A 25,433-nucleotide genomic window follows, 5' to 3' on the forward strand; every position below is an offset into this window, starting at 1 on the left:
TGGCAGCAATGCAACACTAACAAACCTTCTAACAGGAAAGACAGAGACCAAACAAAAAGAAAAATAATTTATGAGAAACAGACACAATGCAGACTACAGAGAACAAAACACAACGTGCTTAATGAAGAGGCTGAGAAAAAGACAATGACATCTAGAAGAGATAAATAGGATAATATAAAAAACAATGAGAGGCCACACGGTGGCTTACACCTGTCATCCCAGCACTTTGGGAGGCTGAGGTGGGTGGATCACTTGAGGTCAGGAGTTCAAGATCAGCCTGGCCAACATGGTGAAACTCTGTCTCTACTAAAAATACAAAAATTAGCTGGGCATGATGGCGTGCGCCTGTAGTCCCAGTTACTTGGGAGGCTGAGGCAGGAGAATTGCTTGAACCTAGGAGATGGAGGTTGCAGTGAGCCGAGATCGCACCGTCGCACTCCAGCTTGGGCAACAACAGCAAAACTCTGTCTCAAAAAAAAAAAAAAAAAAAAAAAGAGATTAAGAGACTTTAGATATTAACAACGGAGGGGGAAGGGTCCTTTCCATTATTTTCACTATTCTGTTGAATTATAACATATAAAGTCCACAAATCTTAAATATATTTAAGAATATCTGTATAACAAACATCCAGATAGAAATATAAAACACTGAAAACTGGCCAGGCACAGTGGCTCATGCCTGTAATCCCAGCATTTTGCGAGGCCGAGGCAGGTGGATTACCCAAAGTCAGGAATTCGAGACCAGCCTGGGCAACATGGTGAAACCCCGTCTCTACTAAAAATATAAAAATGAGCCAGGCATGGTTGTGAGTGCCTGTAATCCCAGCTACTTGGGAGGCTGAGGCAGGAGAATCACTTGATTCCGGGAGGTGGAGGCTGCAGTGAGCTGAGGCCACACCACTGTACTCCAGCCTGGGTGGCTGAGCAAGACTCCGTCTCAAAAAAAAAAAAAAAAAAGCAAAAAAACAAAAACCCGAAACACTGAAAATTAAAATGTGATAGCCACCAAAAAAAAAATCCAATATAAAGTCAAAGTCAAGCAAGTGGATCGATCCAAGAATAATGTCTGACTAACAGTAACAGAGAGAACAGAGAAAACAAAGAGGAGGAAATTATCAAGGAAATAATATTATGAAACAACTCCGCAAAAATACAAGAAATATCCCCTGGTCAGAAGTCTCCAGCACAATGAATGAAAACAAAACCCTAACCAGGCAGGGCACGTTGTTAGAAAATTTCAAAATGGCAGGGAAAAGAAAATATCCTAAAAGTTTCCAGTGAGAAAAGGCAGTCTACAAAAAAGATTAAAAATAAAAATCAAGAACACTATTAGGAGGCCAGGCATGGTGACTCATGCCAGTAATCTCAGCGCTTTGGGAGATGAAGGTAGGAGGGCTGCTTGAGGTCAGGAGCTCAAGACCAGTCTAGGCAACATAGTGATACTCCATCTCTACAAAAAATTCAAAAATTAGGCAGGCATGGTGGTGCACACCTGTAGTCCCAGCTACTCGAGAAGCTGAAGCAGGAAGATTACTTGAGCCCAGGAGTTAAGAGATTAGAGTGAGCTGTGATTGTGCCACTGCAGTCCAGCCTGGGCAACAGAGCAAGACCCTGTCTCTTAAGAAAAGAAAATAAAAGAAAAGAAAAAAGAAAAAACAAAACAAAACACTACCAGGACTATTAATAGCAACATTGGAAGCCAAAAGATAATTTAACAATGACTTCCAAATTCTGAGAGAAAAATAATTTTTGATCCAACAATTCTATCAAAGGGCAGAATAAAGACAAATACAGTATCTCAAAAATTTACATCCTGTTCACCTTTTTCTTACTACCGTGATGGAGAATATATTCCACCAAAATAAGAGAGCAAATCAACACTGAGGAAAACTCAAAGATCAAATACAAGAGAGAAGATAATGCTGAAGGTAAATCCCAGGGCTGTGACTGTACACCTTGGTCAAGAAAACATCCACCCCAGAGTGCAAGAGGATGTCTAGGAAGAAAAAAAGAAAAGTGGGGAGATTGACTATAATCCGAAAATGTATTTGATCATGTTGAAAATTAAGGACAATAACAGAAAGTAAACAAATCAGCAACAGATATATGTTACAAAAGCAGCAAATGACAAAAAAGATATACGACACTTTGGGAAACAAAGATGGGAAAATTGCTTGAGCCCCCAGAGTTAGAAACCAGCCTGGCACCTGTAATCCCAGCACTTTGGGAGGCCGAGGTGGGTGGATCACCTGCGGTCAGGAGTTTGAGACCAGCCTGGCCAACATAGTGAAACCTTATCTCTACTAAAAATACAAAAAGTAAGCTGGGCGCGGTGGCTCACGCCTGTAATCTCAGCACTTTGGGAAGTCAAGGTGGGCGGATCACCTGGGGTCAGGAGTTGGAGACCAGCCTGGCCAACATGGTGAAACCCCGCCTCCACTAAAAATAAAAAAATTAGCTGGGCATGGTGACACGCACCTATAATCCCAGCTACTCAGGAGGCTGAGACAGGAGAATTGCTTGAACCTGGGAGGCAGAGGTTGCAGTGAGCCAAGATCGCGCCATTGCGCTCCAGCCTGGGTGACAGATAAAGACTCTGTCTCAGAAAAAACAAACAAAAAGACAAAAATTAGCCAGGCATGGTGGCATGTGCCTGTAATCCCAGCTACTCGGGAGGCTGAGGCATGAGAATCGCTTGAACCTGGGAGGCGGAGGTTGCAGTGAGCCGAGATTGTGCCACTGCACTCCAGCCTGGGTGAAAGAGCAAGACTCTTTCAAAAAAAAAAAAGAATGAAGGAAAGAAACAAACAAACAAACAAACCAGCCTGGGAAATATGGTGAGACCCAAGCTCTAAAAGGAGGAAAAAAAAAAAAAAAAACACGGCATACGAGATGGGAAAGGTAAAAATACACATTTTGGCTCAGGAAGTAAAAATGTCTGCTTTGTTAATGTAAACAATGACAGTGATTCAGCCAAAAATTATAATAGTTATAATAAAGAAGAAAGGGTTGAGGCCAGGTGAGGTGGCTCATGCCTGCAATCCCCAGCACTCTGGGAGGCCAGGGCAGGTGGATCACTTGAGGTCAGGTGTTCGAGACCAGCCTGACCAACATGGTGAAACCTCATCTCCACTAAAAATACAAAATTAGCTGGGTGTGGTGGCGGGCGCTTGTAATCCCAGCTACTCAGGAGGCTGAGGCAGGAGAATCGCTTGAACCGGGGAGGCGGAGGTTGAAGTGAGCCAAGATTGCGCCATTGCACTCCAGCCTGGGGGACAGAGCGAGACTCCATCTCAAGAAAAAAAAAAAGAAACGGTTGAGTGGAAAAACATCAACGGATACCTAAAATTGATAAATCAAGAAGTAACAGTATAAGCACATATTTAGAATTATGAAAATAAAAGCCAGAAACAGTAAAAGAGTAGAAAGTGGTAGGGAATGCAAGCAGGCACTGGGGAGAAATAGGGCAGGAAAGTAGTCTCATGGTATAAGCCTTTTTTACTTTAATTCAGCATTTATTGCTTTGATTAAAAAATAATTTCAAAAATCTTTCTGCTTACTGAATAAAGAATGCATTGGAAAGAACAAGAATGAATAAAGGAGACTGCTTAGGAGGCTCCTGGAGCAGGAAGAGGTGGTGGCGAATAGACTACTGGAGCAGTGGAGGGTGGAGATGGAGAGACATGGAAAGACTGAAGACATATCCTCAAGGCAAAACGAACATTTCGAGGTGATGAGATGTGTAGGTGAGGAAAAGGACAACGCTAAGGATTTCTCCCGTGTTTCTGGTATGTGTACCTGGGATGGAAGAGCCTTTTACTACTATGGTGATTGCTTGGGGGAAGGGCAGAAAGGAGGGAAGAGGGAGCACAGAGATTTGGAAAGGAATACCATGAGTTCAGCCTTGAGCATGTTCAGTTTAAAATTTTGGTTAAAGAAATGGTTTTGTTATTATATGTAATGCTTCAGTGAGCATATGATGGCTTTCTAAGAAAGATGCAAGGCTAGAAGAAAATCTAGGAAAAATTAAGAATGGAGGATTTCAAGTAAGCTGCGGTAACAGGAACTTGATTTACTCTCCTGTTTTATTTAAACAATAAGAAATAAAGGAAAAGAAAAAGAAACACTTTCAGACATTAGGCAACAAGACGCACAAAAGAAAGACCAGAAGGATGAGCTGAGTGCACCAGCTTACTGCCTATGGGCAGGGGAGGGGCGCATGGGGCCTGGTCTTGCAGAGTTGAGAGATCTGGGATGGCATTCAGGGATGACAAGGTGGCTAGAATGTGTGGGGCAGGGGACAGGAGAGAAGGGAGCTCCACAGAGAGTGCTCTGGAGGTCTGCAGAGGTGTTTCCTGGAGTCTAGCTACCAGAGACTGTGGAAAGAACCGACGGCTAAAAGAGTTAATGTTCCTGTCAAGGAGAGCAGAAAGACCTCTACACAGGGTACTGAGAAGAGTCCCCAGAAGACTATGACCTCAGTAATGAGGCTAAACTAGTGCTAAGGCTAATGTTGCCTCTGGTCTATCCTAATAAAGCTTCAAAGCAAAAGAATCCAACTAATTCCAAGTAATTTGGTGATGAGAAAAAAATTCAAGACTACTCAATACAAAAAAATCCAGTCACTATGACGCATAATGACACAGAGCCAGGAGTAAAGGATGGGGGCGGGGAAGCACAAACAACTCAGATGATAGATAAAGAATATTGAAATAGCTATATAAAGATATTCCACATGTTTAAGAAACTAGAGGAAAACACACATAATAAAGAGAAAAATGAAAAATCTATATAAAAATGAAGCCAAAATCAAACTTCTAGTGATGAAAAATACATCTCAAATGAAAAAGGCACTGGATGGGATTAACAGCAGATTAGCAGCAGAAAGATCAATGGACTTGAAGATATGAATAAATCTTAAAAAAATTATTTCAGGATACATCATAATCAAATTGCTGATAAGCAGGGTAAAGATAAAATCTTCCAAGGCAGACAGAAAACATACAGAGGAACAATAACAGACTTCTCTGAAATTATGCAAACCAGAAGACAACTGACATCAATTATTAGGGGGGCGGGGTGGGGGGGGATTTAAAATTCTTCTCCCAGCTGCAGTATCTTTCAAAAATGAAGGCAAAATAAAAAAAAAATGTTTTTGAGACAGGGTCTCCCTCTGTTGCCCAAGTTGGGGTGCAGTCACACAATCTCGACTCACTACAATCTTTGCTTCCCAGGCTCAAGCGATCCTCCCCACTTAACCTCCCGAGCAGCTGGAACTACAGGTTCATGCCACCATGCCCAGCTAATTTTTTGGTATTTTTTGGAGATGGGGTTTCACCATGTTGCCCAGGCTTGTATTGAACCCCTGGGCTCAAGTGATCTTTGGCCTCTGAAAGTGCTGGGACTACATGTAGGCATGAACCACTGTGCCTGGAACAAATCAAAACTTTTATAAACAAACAAAAGGTCAAAACTTCATAACCAGTAGACTTGTACTATAAGACGAGAGGCACATGAAGTTCTTCAGGTAGAAAAAAAAGGAGACTACATGGAAAGGATACTTACAAAGAGCACTGAAAAATGGTGAATATGTGATATGAAAAACCATTTTGCTCATTTTTAAATACTTCATTGCTTTAGGGGGAAAATAATGTACTGTGGGGTTTAGCATATATAGGAGTAAAATACATGACACAAAAAGGACAGGAAGGGAGAAGTGAAACTAAACTGCTGTAAGGTTATTATACTATGTGTGAAGTAGTATATTATTTGAAGGTAGGCTGAATAAGTTTAAGTCATATACTGTAAACCCTAGAGCAACCATTAAAATAGCAAAACGAAGGTCGTAATAGCTAGTAATTCACAAGTGGAGATGAATGTAATCAAAACCACCCCTCCCCCCAAAAAAAAACCCCACCAAAAACCCCTTAATCTACTAGAAAGGGGGGAAACAGAAAAGAAATGGGACAACAGAGTTCATAAATTGGTCTTCACCAAAATGAAAACTTTTGCTCCTAGAAAACACTGTTAATGAAATGGTAAGCCACAGATTGTGAGAAAATATTTGCAAAACATATCCAATAAAATTTCCATATCTGGGATATGCAAACAATGCTTACAACACAATCAGATGACAGCCTAATTTAAAAGACGGACAGGCGAAGGACTCAAACAAACACCTCACCATTATATGGGTGGCAATTAAGCACATGAATAGATGCTCAACATCATTAGTCACTAGGGTAATGCGAATTAAAGCCACAAGGAGATAGGCTCTCACACCTGCTAGAATACCCCAAACTGAAAAACGTTTCAAGGACACAGAGCAACTGGAATTCTCAAGTACTGCCCAGCAGAACGCAAAATAGTACACCCACTTTGGAAAAGAATTTGACTATTTATTACAAGGTGAAACATCCACTTATCATATGACCCAGAAACCTACCGTAGTTTTTACTGTTCTTGAGTAAATACCTATGTTCCCACAAAGACCTGTAAGTGAATGGTCATAGAAGCTTTTTTTTTAAATAATGAGCCCAGCCCTTCGACTGGTGAATGGATAAACAAATTACGGTATATCCATACAACAGAGTACTACTCAGTAATAAGATGGAGTTGATAACACAACATGGATGAAGGTCAGAAGCATTATGCTAAGTGGAAGAAGCCATAAAGAAAAGACCAAATACTATAGGATTCCATTTATATAACATTTTAGAAAAGGCAAGACTATAGTAGCAGAGGGCAGATAAGTGGTTGGCAGAGGTCAGAAGGGTAAAGAGGACTGCCAGCAGAGGGGCATCAGGGAACTGTCCTACTTCTTGCTGGTGGTCCACTGGTCAAAATGCACTGAATCTTGCCATTACGATTATTTTACCTTAAATTATACCTTAACAAAGCTGATTAAAAGGATAAATAAAATTAAAGGACACAGCTTATAAGACACCCCTTGGGTCCTCAATAAAAATTTCATTTTTTATTTCTTTAAACTCCTGGCTCTATTGCTCAGTTTGACTGACTAGATACTTAAAAGGGCATGTGGCAGGTCTGCTGATGGGCTAACTGACCTGCCATTTCTCAGCCCTCTTCCTTGCGGCTAGCATAAGGAAACTGGAAAAGTCAAGTCATATTCATGTTTTCCCAGTCTCCCTTGCAGCTAAGGGCAGCCCTATGACCCAAGGTGGGCCAGGAGGATGTGAGGGGGGCTTCTGGGATGTTTTGCTTTGCTGTTAGGACACAGGTGTGGAAGAGAAAGAGGTGGAAGAGAGAGAGGTGCCTCCTGAATGCAGCCATAGGTTGAGCATCCCTAACCTTGCTCATTGGAGCATTTCCTTTGAATGTCACATTGGCAGTCAAAAAGTTTCAAATTTTGGAGCATTTCAAATTTCAGATGAGGGCTACTCAACCCATGTATGCCTGGAGCTCTAGGAAGCATCTTGCAATCATGAAGCCAACCTGACATGCTGAGGGGTGAAGAACTGAGGGATGGAAAGAGCTTGTCCTTGAAGACACAACTGAACAACGAATCCAGTTCCAGCAACCACTTCATTTTCTCAAGTAACTTCTTATGTGAAAAAGAAGGCTCTTGTTAGTTTAAGGCACTGTTAAATCTAGATTTCTGGCTGGGCATGGTGGCTAATGCGTGTAATCCCAGCACTTTGGGAGGCTGAGGCAGGTAGATCACTTGAGGTCAGGAGTCCAGGACCAGCCTGGCCAACAGGGCGAAATTCCACCTCTGCTAAAAATACAAAAATTAGCCAGGTATGGTGGCGGGCACCTGTAGTCCCAGCTACTCAGGAGGCTGTGGCAAGAGAACTGCTTGAACCCGGGAGGTGGAGGCTGCAGTACAAAAAAGTAGTTTAAGTGATTCTTCATTTCCTTTTCATCTTTATTTAAAAATCCCTCATGCCTATTATCCCAGCACTTTGGGAGGCCAAGGTGGGTGGATCACGAGGTCAAGGGATCGAGACCATCCTGGCAAACATAGTGAAACCCTGTCTCTACTAAAAATACAAAAATTAGCTGGGCGTGGTGGAGCGTGCCTGTAGTCCCAGCTACTCGGGAGGCTGAGGCAGGAGAATCGCTTGAACCCAGGAGGTGGAGGTTGCAGTGAGCCGAGATTGCGCCACTGAACTCCAGCCTGGCGACAGAGCGAGACTCCATCTCAAAAATAAATTAATTAATTAAAACAGAGTAAATAAAAATCCAATCTTTATTGTTACCAATAAAAGCTTTTGTACAGAGTCCTTATTTATGTACAGCTTAATTTACCTAAATCACTTTTATAATTACAAAGGTTTTTAAAACACAACTGAGCTTTAGTCAATCTGAGTTCTGTTTCCACTAGCATTTTGTGCTTCTCCATCCCTATCAAATAGATTCTTCTTCACAAGGCTAGAACAGTAACAGAAAAAATAGGAATGAATTAGCATGTATCTAATGCCGAAAGACCCAAATGACATGTCCTATTGATAACATAGAATGGTAACAAGCTCTAAACACAAAATATGTTATTTTATAGTAGCTCTCTGTTGTCAGATTTTGGGAGAAAAAGTTTCATTTCCTCTTAAGAAGGGTCTTCATTTGTGAAGCCTGCGTGCCAGAATACATTACATTAAAAAAAAAATGACGTTCTTTGACAACAGTCTTTCTGTCCAAAAGAGAAGGAAAATGCAACAAAAACTTCATTTAATTATTACACAGAAGCACTGATCTGAAAGTGCGTTTTTGGAAGAAAAAAATTATTAGAAGCATTTTCTCAAGAGTTAAATTATAAAAGAAAGATAATTTTTACCAAATAAAAAGCTTGGAAATGATGTCAGTGTTCAGCAAAAGTAGGTTATTTCCCTTTAAACAGTGTTCTGCTGGTCTTGGATCACTGTCCTTTTTCAGTGTTTGGCACACCCTTCACATTTACTTGGTAACCTTAGGTAACAATACATTTTGGTAGCAATGGAAATGTCCTCATCTTTCTTAGTTTTAATTCTACTGCTCATACAGTAAGTAAGCAAAAGCCAGAAGAGTAGATACAAGAGAGTTACTCAAGGGGAAATATTTAATAACTTGGGTTGAAAATCAAGTAATCCAAAATAATTAACAGAAAAAACCCTAATTATTCCTGGGAAGAGTTACATACTGTCACTTCAGTGTTCAGTTTCAGTGGTGAAAAAAAAATATAAACCACTAATGTTTCCCATAATGTAATTCCGGGGTTGGCAAACATTTTCTGTAAAGATAGTTAAATATTTTAGGGTATGCAGCTCTACTCAACATTGCTGCTATAATGCAAAAGCAACCACAGACAATACCTAAGCCAATGAATGTAGCTGTATTCCAATACAACTTTATTTATGAACATGGGAATTCGAATTTTTATAATTTTCACAGCATAAAATATTATTTTAACTTTTCTTAACCATTAAAAAAAGTAAGAGCCTAATTATAATTAGTTCTTGAGCTACACAAAAGCAGGCTGCGGGCTGGGCGCAGTGGCTCACGCCTGTAATCCCAGCACTTTGGGAGGCTGAGGCGGGCGGATCACAAGGTCAGGAGATTGATACTATCCCTGGCTAACATGGTGAAACCCCGTCTCTACTAAATAAACAAAAAATTAGCCGGGCGTGGTGGCAAGCGCCTGTAGTCCCAGCTAGTACGGAGGCTGAGGCAGGAGAATGGTGTGAACTCAGGAGGCAGAGCTTGCAGTGAGCCAAGATCGCACCACTGCGCTCCAACCTGGGTGACAGAGTGAGACTCCATCTCAAAAAAAAAAAAAAAGAAAAGCAGGCTGCGGGCCAGAGTTTGCCAACACAGTTTAATCACTTGGCAAATCAAATACCCTTCCCTCTTTTCTAACACACATATGAAAATTTTATAGACTTCCAAGGAATATTTTATAGCAATAACAGTGTTAAAGTATGTATTAAATATGCATTTATTAAATATATATTACATTATTATTTAAGACCAATTAGCTGTTTTCTTATTTACTTTTGTAGCCAAACCTCAACTGTGTAACTGTTTGACTGGATCTTTACACCCTAGTTTTTCTCCTGGTTTCCTCCAAATGGAGACCCCATCTTAGGAACCCTGCTCTGTGTTACTGACCCCCACCCTACCCCCAATTCTTCATGATGTTAAGTAGACTGCAGCACAGAGCCTGCTATCAGATACCCCCCTTCCCTGTTGTGCTGCCAGCATGAGAAGACATCTATCTGTTCACACAGGTCAAGTACTTGGACTCTCACCAAATACTGTGATCATCTAAATTTTATGTACCTCCTAGATTTCTGAAATCTGTGCCCTTGGTATCTGCTCCTTCATGTAAACACGACTAGTCTATAAAGCACAATCACTTTCGTTTCAGACAATTTCATAATCAAGTGCCTTAGTTCTTGGAGTATTCTCTAATATATCTACAAATAAAATTACCACTCATTAAGACCCTCTCTTTTCTGCAGGAAAGACTTTAGTCTTATAATTTATCAAAATATTATATACATTTCTACTCATTAATACTGACAGTTCACAGACCCTTAACAGCTGTTAAGACTGTTTAGAGGAAATATAATGTAACTACCCAGTGAAGCAGAAATTCCCTGAACATCCTGTAACAGATCACTACCTTTTTTTTTTTTTTTTTGAGACAGAGTCTCACTCTGTTGCCCAGGCTGGAAAGCAGTGGTGTCATCATGGCTCACTGCAACCTCCACCTCCCGGTTCAAGCGATTCTCCTGCCTCAGCCTCTCAAGTAGCTGGGACCACAGGTGTGTGCCACCATGCCTGGCTACTTTTTGTATTTTTAGTAAAGATAGTGTTTCACCATGTTGGCCAAGCTGGTCTTGAACTCCTGGCCTCAAGTGATCTGCCTGCCTTGGCCTCCCAAAGTGCTGGGATTACAGGTGTGAGCCATCATGCCTGGCCATAGATCATTACTTTCCATTCGATCCCAGTGACAGGATTAACTGATCCTTATTTCTTTATTCCATCATTTTTTCCTCTTATTCATTCAATTAATGTTCTCTAAGGTTATGCCCTATGCTGAGAATACAAAGACGGAAAGGCATGTTTCTGACTTTAGAAGTTTACATTCTAGAGATAAAAACATAAAAAGCTAAAAGTGATTTTGATCCTTGAATGAAAGATAGCTTTCTTTTCTTGTTTATACAAATATTACATATTAAATTGTTAAAAACAGCAACAACAAACGATTGCAAAAGTGTAAGAACACAATTGGGGATAAAAAGCACATACTTGAAATAGCACCCTGAGATAACCTCTGTCAACATTCTAGTGAAATACCTCTGAGTATATCTCTAGGTGGATATTTAAACATAAATGGGATAATGTAGATATGCTTACTATATAGTATCTTTTTGTAATCTAAATTTCAAACATTGCAAATGCAAAATTCTAACACTATGAGATCCCCCGGGAGTAAATGGGCCAATATACTCAACGCATGGATGAGCGCTCTCACTGGATATGGCTTCTCTGTCCTTAGAAGCTGGATGTTGCTGCCACTTATGCCACTAGAATGAGGTATTTGTTATCCTGGCTTGAGTCATGAGTTTCTGATTCAAAGTTCTAGGAGACATTTTCTGATGTGCATGTAACCTAGACTTGGCCAACTGCCTGCACTCTATCTATGAGGAGGGTTGGGAAACAACTATCTGGACTTTATGGTTGCTGTAGGAGGGAGGTGGGCTTTGTCTCACATTTTGGAAATGTCATAAGATATTTGCATCAAGGATGCAACGAGCTGTGTTCACACCACTGCACTCCAGCCTGGGCAACAGAGCAAGATACTATCTCAAAAAGCAAAAAAACAAAACAAAACAGGAAAAGATCTCCCCCCAAAACAACAACAAATATTAAACTGAATGTCAAATGTTAAAAGCATTTCCATTTAAGTCAGGAACAACACAATAGTCATCATTACTGCTATTATGCAATACTGTACTAGAGGTTTAATCCAATACCATAAGAAATAAGATGTATAAAAATGGGAAAGGAAGAGAGAAAAGTTATTATTTAGAAGAGACATGATTGCTTACATAGAAAATCCAAGAGGAGGCCGGGCGTGGTGGCTCATGCCTGCAATCCCAGAACTTTGGGAGGCCGAGGCAGGAGGATCCCCTGAGGTCAAGAGTTCCAGACCAGCCTGGCCAACATGGCAAAACCCCATCTCTACTAAAAATACAAAAATTAGCCAAGTATGGTGGTGCGCAACTGTAGTCCCAGCTGCTTGGGAGGCTGAGGCAGAAGAAGTACTTGAATACAGGAGGTGGAGGTTGTAGCGAGCCGAGATACCACCATTGCACTCCAGACTGGGTGACAGAGGGAGACTCTGTCTCAAAATAAATACATAACAAAAAATAAATAAAAATTAAAAAAATAAGAAAATCCAAGAGAATCAATAAATTATCAGAATTTATCAAAGAGTTCAGTAAGGTATCAGATATTAGATTATAAGAAAAAAATAAACAGCATTCCTAATAGCAGTATCCAATTAGAAAAAGTATAAAGCCCCTGGAAGAAACCTTTTTTTAAAAAGCACAATATCTTTCTAGACAAAATGTGATTTAAGGGCAAAAAAGATTACTTCAACAAAAGGAGACAGATGTTATTCATGAATGGTAAGATCTACATAACATTAATGCATGCATTTCCAATCAATTACTATGGAATTTCCCCTAGAAATTAACAAACTGTTTCAAATTTCATATAGAAACATACAATTCCAAAATCAACTCACGCAATTCTGAAAAACAGCAAAGAAGAGGTACTTGCTCTATCAGATACAGAGATTTATTATGAGGCTATAGACATTCAAACAGTGTACTATCCATGTAAGGACATATAAATGGATCAATGGAAAAGAAGAGAGCATACAAAAACAGATCCACACAACATGGAATTTTGGTTTATAACAGAGCTGACATTATGCTTATGTGGAGAAATAACAGACAATTCAATAAACAGTGTTGGCTAGCATTTTCTCCTAAAATATGCTATACTACATCTCTATTTCACAAAACACACAAAAGTAAATTGTAAGTAGATAAAAGCAGTAAACATGAAAAACAAAACTCTAAGAGTACTAGCAGAAAATATAGATGATACCTGTAATTCAAAATAGGAATAGCTTTTTTAAACAATACCCCAAAAACACAAACCAATGTTAACTTCTACATGACCAAAAAAGACAAAAATAAAAAGTAAATAAAATCAATCATGAACAAAGGTTTATAACAGACTAGGAGAAATTATTTGCAGCACATATTAGAATTTATAAAGAACTACAAATCAATGGTGAACGATAAAACAAAAGAAGAATGGACAAACAGATGTATGTCCACTTGAAAGCCTGCATACAGATGTTTACAGCAGCTTTATTCAAAATGAAGCAACCAAAATATCGTTTGGTGAGTGGATAAACAAGCTGTGACACATCCAGACGATGGAATATTATTTAGCACTAAAAAGAAATGAGCTGGCCGGGCTTGGTGGTTCACGCCTGTAATCCCAGCACTTTGGGAGGTGGAGGTGGGTGGATCGCCTGAGGTCAGGAGTTCGAGACTAGCCTGGCCAACATGATGAAACCCCATCTATACTAAAAATACAAAAATTAGCCCAGTTTGGTGGCAGGTGCCTATAATCCCAGCTACTTGGGAGGCTGAGGCAGAAGAATTGCTTGAACCCGGGAAGTGGAGGTTGCAGTGAGCCAAGATCATGCCACTGCATTCCAGCCTGGGCAACAGAGCGAGACTCGTCTCAAAAAAAAAAAAAAAAAGAAGAAGAAGAAGAAAAGAAAAAAAAAGAAATAAGCTATCAAGCCACAAAAAAACATGGAGGAAACTTAAATGCCTATTATGAAGTGAAAGAAACCAGTATGAAAAGGCTACATACTGTATGAGTCCAAACATATGATATTCTGGAAAGGGCAAAACTAGGTAAAAGGATGAGTGGTGGTGATGAGGAGAGAGGGATGAATAGGCAGAGCACAGAAGATTTTTAGGACAGTCAAACTATTCTGTACAATACCACAATAGTAGATACACATGAGTATATATTTTCCAAGCCCACAGCATGTACAACACCAGAAGCGAACCCTAACGTCACTGAGTGATAATGGTATGTCAAGGTAGGTTCACCAGTTACAATAAATGTACCACTCTGGTACAGACTTTGAGAGTAGGGAAGGTTGTACATGTGTGAGGATAGAGGGTATGTGGGAATTCTCTGTACTTTTGCTCAACTTTGCTGTGAACCTACAACTCCTGTAAAAACTACAGTTTATTAATTTCTCAAAAATGGACAAATGATATAAACAATTAAAAAAAGGAACTTATATGTCCAATAATGATTTAAAAACATATTTAGCTTTGTAAACTAAAACGAAATACTGTCTTTTTCTCTTGGAAACAAAAACAACAAAACAAACCATAATCAAGTGTTAGTGAGGATTTGTGGCAACGGGTTTTCACACATTGCTAGTTGGAATATAAACTGGTATAACCAAATAGGAAACAATTTGACAGTACTCTGAAATGAATTATGTACATATTTAAAACACAGCAATTTTACTTCTACTTCTAGGTGGATACTCGAGAGAAATTCTTGCACACACGTACAAAACTTAGTAAGAAAATACCTACGTGGTAATGGCAATAACATATACAGTTTGTGGATATATACACACAGAGATACGTGTGTGTGTGTGTGTGTTTGTGTGTCTGTGTCTGTGTATTTTACAGTACTGTATACACACTGAACTTATGATAGTAGTTGCTTTGTAAAGGGAAGTTAGGATAATGAGACTCAAGAATTTTACCAGTATTACTTTGACTTCAAGTCATATTTGTCATTTGACAAAATGACAAAATATCAACAATTATTAATTCTAGATAATGGGAATTTGGTATTCTTTGTACTTTTCTCTATTTTAATAATAATAATAAAAAACCTGTTTCATATAAAAAAAATTTCAAGGGCATTAGATCAAAAAGGCAATGTGAAGCTACCTGTATCTCCCCTCCTACATCCCAAATCCCCTGAAATGACAGCAAAAGATATTTAAAAATTGTAGGCAGGGAGGGAAGATGAACATCCATAACATTGCTAGGAGGCAGGAAACTACAGTAAGAGGGTAAATAATGAGTGATTCTTGAAGACAGAAAAAAGTTGGTATTGGTTTAAGGGAAGCCACAGCCCAAACTAAATGCAAGAAATGGGTGAGGATTCAGACTCCTCCAAGCTCCAAGCCTACAAGCATAAGCAGCAGGCAGGGCTCTGGGTTAAGAGGTAGGTAGTCCTAGCACCTCCATACTGTCCACAGGCCAGTGCTTGAGACATTGTACAGGAGCAGCATTTGCCCACAGGCTCTAGCAGTGAGTGTGGGTGCTGACACCAGCAAGGAAGACTGGGTACTCTGGCGCTAGCCCAACCAAAATATTTTCAAATGTTTTCAGCAATATTTAAAACATTTGAAAATGTTGCAGCATTTGCTCTAAGAGTGAAGCAACCTAACTGATCATTAACAGGGAAATGTGGTTATAAATTATACTTGATCTTAGTCAAAAAGGCCAAGAAGTAATTGGATGTAAATTAATAGTACATCTATACTCTGAATTACAGCTTAAAAGAATGTATAACACATAGAAAGATCTCTAAGACATTACTAAGTTTAAAAAATACATATAAAATGCTCCTATTTATTAAAAAAAAATCCGATATGTATGGATAAATAAATGCATAGAAAATCACCAAACTGTCAAGCATGACTACTTAGGGGAAGGGGGAGTTTTCTATGTATGTCTATATTCATTGATTCTCTTACAACAGAGTGTATTTATAAATTACTAGTATAATTTAAAAATTTAACATGAATAAAAAACTGTAGTTCTTTATTTGGAATTAAAATATGAGAAGTCACTAAATGTATCTTTAACCAAGAATTTCTCAAATAGGAAAAAACACAGCAGAGTTCTGCACTAGTGGTAGTGACAGCAGTTCACATTTTCTCAGATGGTTGAATACTTCCTGTCATATGACATAACTGGGTCAGCCAAAGTAACCCACATCTCATTTCAGAATGCATAAATAGAAATACTACAGGGATGTTCAAATTGTAGACTGGTGAAGGAAGACAACACTCATAGTCATTTCCTTAGGAGCTGTGTCAGGCCTTCAATGGAGGAAGTGACACAATCTGTCTGAATCACTAAAATCAAATAGTGACTTATGTGAAGGAAACATTGCAAAGCCATGTATGTTCCCCTGAAAATAGTGCCTGTTCCTTTACCCTCTCCATAAAAATAAAGTATTAAATAACAAATATCAGATACAATTCTAGTAAGGAAAGAATCTTTACTAGGTTCTTCCTGTTCCACCTTAACCCAGCATTTATCTTAATATAAAAACTTTAATAAAGTAGAAATTTCACACACATACATATATACATAGATAATTCAGCCCACGCCCCATCCCTTGGGATAAGCTATGTCAGTCATTGGTCATATGTACATCACATAACTCGTATTTTAAGAAGAATTTATGTAATACTTACTAAAAGTCTTACAGATGTCAGAAACAGCTTTGAAGACTCTATCAGAGAAATTCACTTTCACCTTCACATACTTCATGTTGGGAAGCTGCAGGCGGAGCAGTTTGTGCTGAGGGGTGAACTGAAGCTTAGCATCTGCCTGAATACCATACTTATCTAAGGTCCAATGTGTCTTCAGAAGCCAAGTTCTCTTCTTTTCCCACCAGAGAGCATGGTCAGACCAATCTTTTTTTACATCTATAAAAAACAAACAATAAACAAATCACTTAAAAATCACCAAGGTGATTTTGAGAAATTAAAAGCAGAAAACTAGATAATTGGGTATTTAACAGCAATAATTAATTAACTACTAAGTTACTGTTATGTGACAGGTACAAAAGAAACATTAACAACTGAGAAAACACGCTCTGTCCTGAAAAGCCAGTACACAAGGCAGCTGAGGCAGAATATATAGGACAACTATGAATGTTTGAGTCAACTACAAAATGGGACACATGGATGACAGAGAAAGTATCCTCTTGTTCTCAGAAAACAGAATCCTGAGGGCTAGAATAGGAAGCATTAATAAAGACAAGGAGTTGGTGGGCTTGGAACTCGTCCTATAGGAATGGACAATAACATTCTGATGAGAAACTGAACAGACTGTGGTTTATGAAGTTGCAGAAATGTGTCAAGGTGAATAAGGGGTGGTGAAAAGATGGGGAACCAAAGTGAACAGAGACCAATATCCTAGGTGAAGAGGAGGAACAGGGAAAACACCCATGAGAAACACTATAACTTAAGAGAAAGCTCTAAAAATAAAAAATAAAAAACTACATTCTGGCCACATGTGCTCTCCCAAATAGATCCCCGAAAATGGATCTAAAGTCACACTGCCCAACATTTTTCTCTGAGCATGTTTTTGTACAAGTATAACAGGAAACATTAATATCTGTTCAACTATTTAACAGCCTTATGCAACTAAATGAAACCAAATAAAGAAAAGAATGTAATTTACACAAGATTTAGCTACCCCCAGATAAGGCAGGTCGTAACAATAAACTTGTAGCAGTAAAATCCAACTTCAACTAGTTATTTATTTACTTATGACTAGGATAGGAAGTTGCTTTTTAAAGCTGCAATCAAAGTAAAGACTTTTGGGATCAACTGTATGTTAAACTTACTAAGTGCCAAAAAAAAAGGGAAAGTGATGTTTCAAAAAACAAAACAAAACAAAACACACACAAAAAGAACAGGCCCAGCGTGGTAGCTCATGCCTGTAATCCCAGAACTTTGGGAGGCTGAGGCTGGAGGATCGCTTGAGCCCATGAGCTCGAGACCAGCCAAGGCAACATGGTGAAGTCCCATCTCTACAAATTTTTTTTTTTTAAATTAGTCAGGCATGGTGGCATGTGCCTGTAGTCCCAGCTACTCAGGATGCTGAGGTAGGAGGATCACTTGAGCCCAGAAGGTCAAGGTTGCAGTGAGCTGTGATATGAAACTACATTCCAGCCTGGGCAAGGGAGCAAGACTCTGTCTCAAGGAAAACAACAACTTCCAGGGGAAGGAAAAACATGTGAATGCTTGGCACAGTGGCTCACGCCTATAATCCCAGAACTTTGGGAGGCTGAGGCGGGCAGATCGCTTGAGCCCAGGAATTCAAGACCAGCCTGGACAATGTGGTGAAACCCCATCTCTACAAAAAATTAGCTCGGCATGGTACATGTGCCTGTAGTCCCTGCTACTCAGGTGGCTGAGGTGGGAAGATTGCCTGAACCTGGGAGGTAGATCAAGGCTGCAGTGAGCTGTGATTGCACCACCGTACTCCAGCCTGGGTGACAGAGTGAGATCCTACCTCAAGAAAAAAAAAAAAAAAAAAAGTGAATAATTTTTTGCAAATAAAAATTAAACCTATCATGCTTCTGAGATAAAGCTCATTTTAATATAGTCATACCTTAAAAGAGTTTATCAACTTTAAGACATTTAAAGGTATGTATTAATCTAGAACTTGAAACACACACACACATAACTAGTCTATCCCTAAATAAAAAATCAGATTTCCACATTGATTATATGGCTGAAACACCTTCTACAATGGTGAAATTTACTTGATATGACTGAAGTTCTCATTATAGAAGAAACATGCCACAGGTAGAAAAAGATTTTCAATTCCCCAGACATTAAAAACCTATTTTAATCAGTAAGTACTTTAATGGGAGAATTACGGCTACAGCTACTTGTGATCGTATTACCATTTTGAAATTTCAACATCTGTGGTTTTGGCAAAGTCCTGCCAATCATGTTATTTGAAGTTTGGCAAAAGAATGCATGTAACTGCTATTTTATAACTACTTGCTTAATAGTGATACTTAATTGTATGTAGTACCCTACACCCTACTTTCTAGCACAGAATTTGCCAACTAACTTTTGGAAACAGAAAATTCTGATCTACCTTAGAGAAGACAACCAAGGTTAGATAACTGATCACATATTACTTTTCTTTCCAGGAACAGAAAACTAACGGCAGAAAAAGATAACCTGCAAAGAATGCTGGTAACCAAGTAGAGTTACTGTTGAGCTGAACTGAATGATCAGTAGGTAGTATATATAGGCTGAGCCTCCCTAATGTGAAACTCTGAAATCCAAAATGCTCAGAAACTGGGAAAAAAAAAAAAAAAGTTTTAGACTTTGGAACATTTCAGATTTCAGATTTCAGATTTTTGGATTAGGAATGCTCAACTGGTAAGTACAATACAAATATTTCAAAATTCAAGATCAGAAGCACTCTGGTCTCAAGCTTTCAGATAAGGAATATTCAACCTGTAATACTTTCTTTCTCACATCTAGTGTCAATGTCACCCACTAAGGAAGCTCCGTCATATACTCCCCGTGGGGAGGAAAGGAGAAAAAGAGCTGTAAGAGCACTATGAGTCCACCAGCACATGTCACTTGGGTTCCTCCAGAAGGCATCCCTGACCTAAGAACTTGGGTGCAAGCAGCTTATTTGTGGGAAGGAAATCCCAGGAAGCACACTTGAGGGGGTCAGTGAAAGTGAGATGGGGAGAAAAGCCAACTGGAGGTTCCTCACTGCTGTGAGCACCTGCAGTTCAGTCCTTCAGGGCATGCCTCAGAACTCTCCCACAGAGAAGAAAGATGAGGTATCTCTCCACTTCCTTGTTAAGGGTTACTCCTGGAGCCATTACACTAAAAACTCTTAACACTTCTTGGCTGCCAGCATGGGGCTGGCTGCCCTGCACTCAGGCAGAGCAAGCTCAGAGATCCCTGCACCTAAGGAAAAGAGCTTGTCAGCATGTTGGGGATCTGCCCACCAGGAGTGCAGGTGAACTGCAGTGAAAGAGGGGGGCCTCCATAGCACCTGTTACAGCCTGAAAGGAATGTTTATTAAATTAAAAAAAAAAAACAGCTGTTTTATTGTAGAAGCAGGGCAGAAGCAATGCTGCAAAGACATAATAAAAGACAGGCTGAAACAATGTGGCCCAGGAGTAGGTGCTAAAACATAGAGGGCAAAGACACCAATGTGATAAGGTGCTTTTGGGTACAAAATTTACATATGGACACTAATAAAGAGGTAATGTGCCACCAACCACAAAATCTAAAGAGTTTTTATAATGTGAGGTATGAAAAGGACTACTGTCAAGAACTCGACTTTCCAAGTCAAAACTACATAAATGTGAAGCTGGAGGTTAGCAAACTATGAATGGCCCAAGGACCAAATCCTGCCTTCTGCCTTTTTATGGCTCGCTAGCTAAGAACAGTTTTTGTACAGTCATGAGTCACTTAACAAGCGGGATAAGATCTGAGAAATGCGATGTTAGGCAAGTTCACTGTTGTGTGAACATCAACGAGCGTATTCACAAACCTAAACAGTATAGCCTACTACACACCTAGGCTATATGGTATGACCTCTTGATCCTACGATACAAACCTGTACATATGTTACTGTACTGAATGCTGTAGGCAACTGTAACACCGTGATAAATATTTGTGTAGCTAAGCATAGAAAAGGTATAGTAAAAATAAGGTATTATTAATCTTATGGGACCACGGTTGTATAAATAGTCTGCTGTAGTTGACTGAAACACTGTTACATGGCTCCTGACTGTATTTTTAACTGGTGGGGAGGGGGCGGGGGGGGGGGGGCGTGGAATCCAAAGAACAGTATTTTACCTAATTTTACATAAAGTTCAAATTTCAATGCCCATAAACAGTTTTATGAAACACAGCCACACTACTCTGTTCACACATTGTCTATGACTACTTCTGCACCACAACATTAGACACAGACTGCATGGTGACCCACAAAGCCCAAAAGCCCAAAATACCTACTATCTATACTTAAGAAAAAAGAAAGAAAAGAAAAGAAAACTTTGCAGGCCCCTGCTGTAAGCAGTGTTATCTTGCACTTAGATAATGGTACAATAAAATCTCAATTTTCCATCAATTAGGCTTCCAACTGTGACCTCAGAAACATATATCTCCCCTGATACTCATTCTTCCCTTTAAAACCTGACCCTCCCCCATGAATTCCACCTCAGTTTCTCAACAAAGGAGCTATCAACCTGCACCCAGTAAGAGAAGGGGATAGGATCCAAAGATTATGTACTGGATATCCTATGAGTGGTCTGTTTACCCACAGAAAAAAAATAAGCTCTCTTACTGACTGGCAATGCTGGTAAAACTAGTCTTTTTTACCCAGAGAAACCAGTGGATGAGCAACAACACAGAAAAAAAATTACACAAAATAAAAGCAAAAATAGGAGACCAGAAAAAAATCAGAAGTATCAATACCACTCATGGCAAAAGATAAAAACAGAAAAGTAGGTGTTCTGACAGCAAAGTAGAAGACAGTGTTAGAAGATGGATAAGCTGACTGTGGGGGCTTGTGACTTATGTTCAAATACTGGGCTTTTCAGTAGCATTCCTGAAGACTCAACACACTACCAACCTAGTCAGCATTGCTTGCAGGGTAATCACTACTACAGAATAAGAACATCAGACATGTTGAATTCGTGAATTCAACAAATACCTGTTGAACATGTACTGTGTGCAAGAAGGCACTGTTCTAGTGCTAGAGATATGATGATGAACAAAACAAAGTTCCAGCACCACTGAGGGAGACCAAGGTGGCTAGAGGAGAGGAAACGGAGATTAGTAGGAGGTGGCATCAGAGAGCCAGGCAGGAGCCTTGTAGGTCACAGGGCATGGTTTAGCTGTTACTATGTATGAGATAAGGCCCTAGCACAGTAGTTTTCTGCCTGATTGGCATTAGAATCATCTGAGCAGCTTTTAAAAACTACTGATGCCTGGCCCCACCCTAAACTAGGGCTATTTTGGTTTGTGAACAGCTGTCTGTATTTTTTTATGGGCAGATACTCCACCATCTTGGTGACGTCTCTCAAACCAAATATATCAGAATCTCTGTGGGTCTAGGAAATGGTTTTAAACAGGAGTCATTTGTTTCAAAATCATGACTGATAATTTTGAAGAAATGTGGTGATGGGGGTATGCAAGAGTTCACTCTTTCAAGAGAGTGTGCAAGAAGTTAATGTGAGAGTAGAAATGACAACCCTTTTAGTTATAATGGTTGAGAGGTGAGGAAGTACAAATAAGAAATACAGAAAACTTCCTGGATATTTTACTGCAGCAAGGAGAATAGCGATCAATAGATAGAATAATAGCTGGTAGATACACAGAATAATAGCTGGTAGATAGAAAGGAAATGGCTGACCCAAGGAGTATTTCTAGCTTCATTTTTAAAAAGGGAAAGCTATTACGGCATTATTTTAAAAGTGGCTGAAATGATTTCGTATTTCAGATCATTTATAATTATTCATAATTATCATTCACTAATTTGCCCTTCAGCAGAGTATCACTTCAAAACTTTCTAAAGACCTGAGTCCCCTCAAACAGGCAAAGCAATGTTTTCCCAACTTCCAGAAAATTAGCTCTTTCTTTGGTGCTGGCTTTATATCACACTACCTATCTTATTTTGAAACTAACAGGATCTCCATATCAAGTCACACAATTGGCTCTACTCAGAATATCAGAAGAACATACCTATTCTATTCATTAGTAGCAAAAACAAATTGTACACACTGATGAAAATCCTGAGAAAAATGATGGTACACCAACTGAGAAGCATTTGCCCAGGCAAGCATAAAAACTAACTGCACATCAAAAAGCACTTAAAGGCCAGGAGTGGTGGCTCACACCTGTAATCCCAGTATGTTGGGAGGCCAAGGTGGGCAAATCACTTGAGGTCAGAAGTTGGAGTTTGAGACCAGCCTGGCCAATATGGTGAAACCCCATCTCTACTACAAATACAAAAATTAGCTGGGCCTGTTGGTGCACACCTGCAATCCCAGCTACTTGGGAAGGCTGAGGCAGGAGAATGGAGAATGGCTTGCACCCAGGAGGCAGAGGTTGCAGTGAACCAAGATTGTGCCATTGCACTCCAGCCTGGGCAACATAGCAAGACTCTGTCTCAAAAAAAAAAAAAAAAAAAAAAAAGCACTTAACTGCACAAATTGTGTATATAGATGTGTGTGTGAAGTAGTTTATCTCGATGCAGTAACTCTTTTTTCATTTGAGATGGAGTCTTGCTCTGTTGCCCAGGCTGGAGAGCAGTAGTGTGATCTCAACTCATTGCAACCTCCACTTCCCGGGTTCAAGTGATTCTCCTGCCTCAGCCTCTGGAGTAGCTGGGACTACAGACAGGCACCACCACACCCAGTCCAGCTAATTTTTGTATTTTTAGTAGAGGCGGGGTTTCACTATGTTGGCCAGGCTGGCCTTGAATTCCTGACCTCAAGGGATCCACCCGCCTTGGCCTCCCAAAGTGCTGGGATTACAGGCATGAGCCACCGCGCCCGGCACAGATGCAGTAACTCCTGAAAGCACTTAGTTATCTAGTGTATTACAGCACAGCTTGTCTCTAAAGTGGCAAGTTAAATCATAACAGACTATGCAACTGTAACTTGAAAAACCCACTATGTGCAGAACAGATTTCAGACATCAACATACATTTCAGTTTTCCTCTAGCTAAAGACTGAGTAGAAGCATGAACACATTATGATGACTTTAAAAGGAAAATGGTTATCTACAAATACTTATAAATAATGGCAAGCAAATGAAAATACTACTGGATCACTAAAGTAGTGGTTTAGTTTTCTGTGGGGCATCAAAATCCATAAAGAAATAACTATTGAAATTCCCTGAATTTGCATAAACTAAAGCTTTGGAAAACTTTCCATACAGGAACTCCCTTACACGTTCTAATCTAGACTCTGGACTATGTTCTAAATAAACATTTCTGCTTTCTAGAATGGCAGGCTTGGTATTTCAAACATTAGATGACTGAATGCAACCCGCGCGCACACATGCGCACGTGCACACACACACCCACACACACACACACACAATATCAGCCTGGCACTTGGCCAGAAGTTAGCAAACATCACCGGAGTAGATTCATTCATCTGCATTATAAAACCATTCAAGGCATAGACTACGCTCAAAAACTTGCTCTGAGAGTCCATTTCTCCAAGGTCATGATTTTCAGTTATCCTCCAGGTATAGGCCAACTTTTATTCAGTATATCTTATATTTTAAATTTCGATTTTAAACTTTCAGAAGTAACCCATCACAAATATAAGCTTTCTCAGAAAGGCTCGGGGGTGGGGGTTGGGGGGTAAAAAGTTGTACTATTATGAAGCCATCACTTGTTTTCCTTCTCTGGGGAAGAAAAGCGATTTTATGATTTACTTATAAATTTGGCTTGTTTAGTAATTCTTTTAAGTCAAGAACTACTTAGATTATAGTTTACTATACCTAGCAAAATTCTAACTTCTATAATAAATTTTAGTAAAATATGTTAATTCTTCAAAACATTTTGCCAGCATTCTGGAAAGAACTATTTCTGTGTCCCTCTCTTATTTAACAGATCCCATCACACCGTATCACGTGCACATAACAGTATCTGACAGACACTCCAACTCCTATCATTAACATTGCAAAGTGCTACAACACTGACTGAATCAACAAAAATATCCTCCCTCAACTGTAACAGAATGCTCCTCAAATTCAGGAAGTGGTCGTACACTTGCTTTACAAGTATAACATCTGTGTATTCTAAGGAACAGAAGCCTTGGGTTTCTCATCATTAGAGGCTGAGTAAATACTGCTTAGTCTACCAAACAGCTTTTGGTATCACAGTGCTCTCCCACTCCATGAGTCACCAAAAAAAAAAGAAAAAAAATACATATTTCAAAGCTTTTTGCTAGAGAAAATATTATGCCCCACTTTATGCAACTCCAGCTCGCTTACACTCTAGAAAATATGAGCGCAGAGAAGGGAGACATTATTGAAAACATCCTATTTAATGTTTTCCTAATAAGATTACCAATTCGTACTTGACTGTTTTGATACAGGCTACTAAGATGCAATTATTTGCCAGGCTCACACCTGTAATCCCAACACTTTCGGAGGCTTGAGGTGGGTGGGTGGCTTGAGCCCAAGCATTCAAGGCCAGCCTGGGCAACATAGCAAAACCTCATCTCTATTAAAAAAAAAAAAAAAAAAAAAAAAAAAAATCCAGGCATGATGGCCTGTGCCTGTGGTCCTAGCTACCTGGAGGCTGAGGTGGGAGGACCCCTTGACTCTGGGTGGTCAAGGTTGCATAGAAAGCTGATCAAATCCCACTCCTGTTGTTTCTGCATGAGAGCTGGAGCCTATGCCTTACCACACATCCATGGACATGCCCCAGATTTAACTTGGGCCTTCAAACTTTGCACAGTGGCTGCTACTAACTTTTTGAGATGATATTCAGATTCCTGGAGACTCAGTTCTGCCTCATCTAAACCACCAGAGAC

General features: G+C 39.6%; 1 protein-coding gene across 3 annotated transcripts in view; it reads right to left on the reverse strand.

Annotated features, from left to right (window-relative positions):
* The window catches only part of FERMT2 (FERM domain containing kindlin 2), a 93,708-nt gene that overhangs the window by 44,865 nt on the left and 23,410 nt on the right, over positions 1-25,433 (reverse strand). For all 3 annotated transcript variants that reach the window (XM_054447373.2, XM_054447372.2, XM_063651600.1), the window contains exon 3: positions 16,567-16,800. In XM_054447373.2, coding sequence (XP_054303348.1) covers positions 16,567-16,800 — 234 coding nt within the window. The remainder of the gene's footprint in view (positions 1-16,566; positions 16,801-25,433) is intronic.

Source organism: Pongo pygmaeus, chromosome 15 (genome assembly GCF_028885625.2).
Source record: "Pongo pygmaeus isolate AG05252 chromosome 15, NHGRI_mPonPyg2-v2.0_pri, whole genome shotgun sequence".
NCBI classification, from domain to species: Eukaryota; Metazoa; Chordata; class Mammalia; order Primates; family Hominidae; genus Pongo; species Pongo pygmaeus.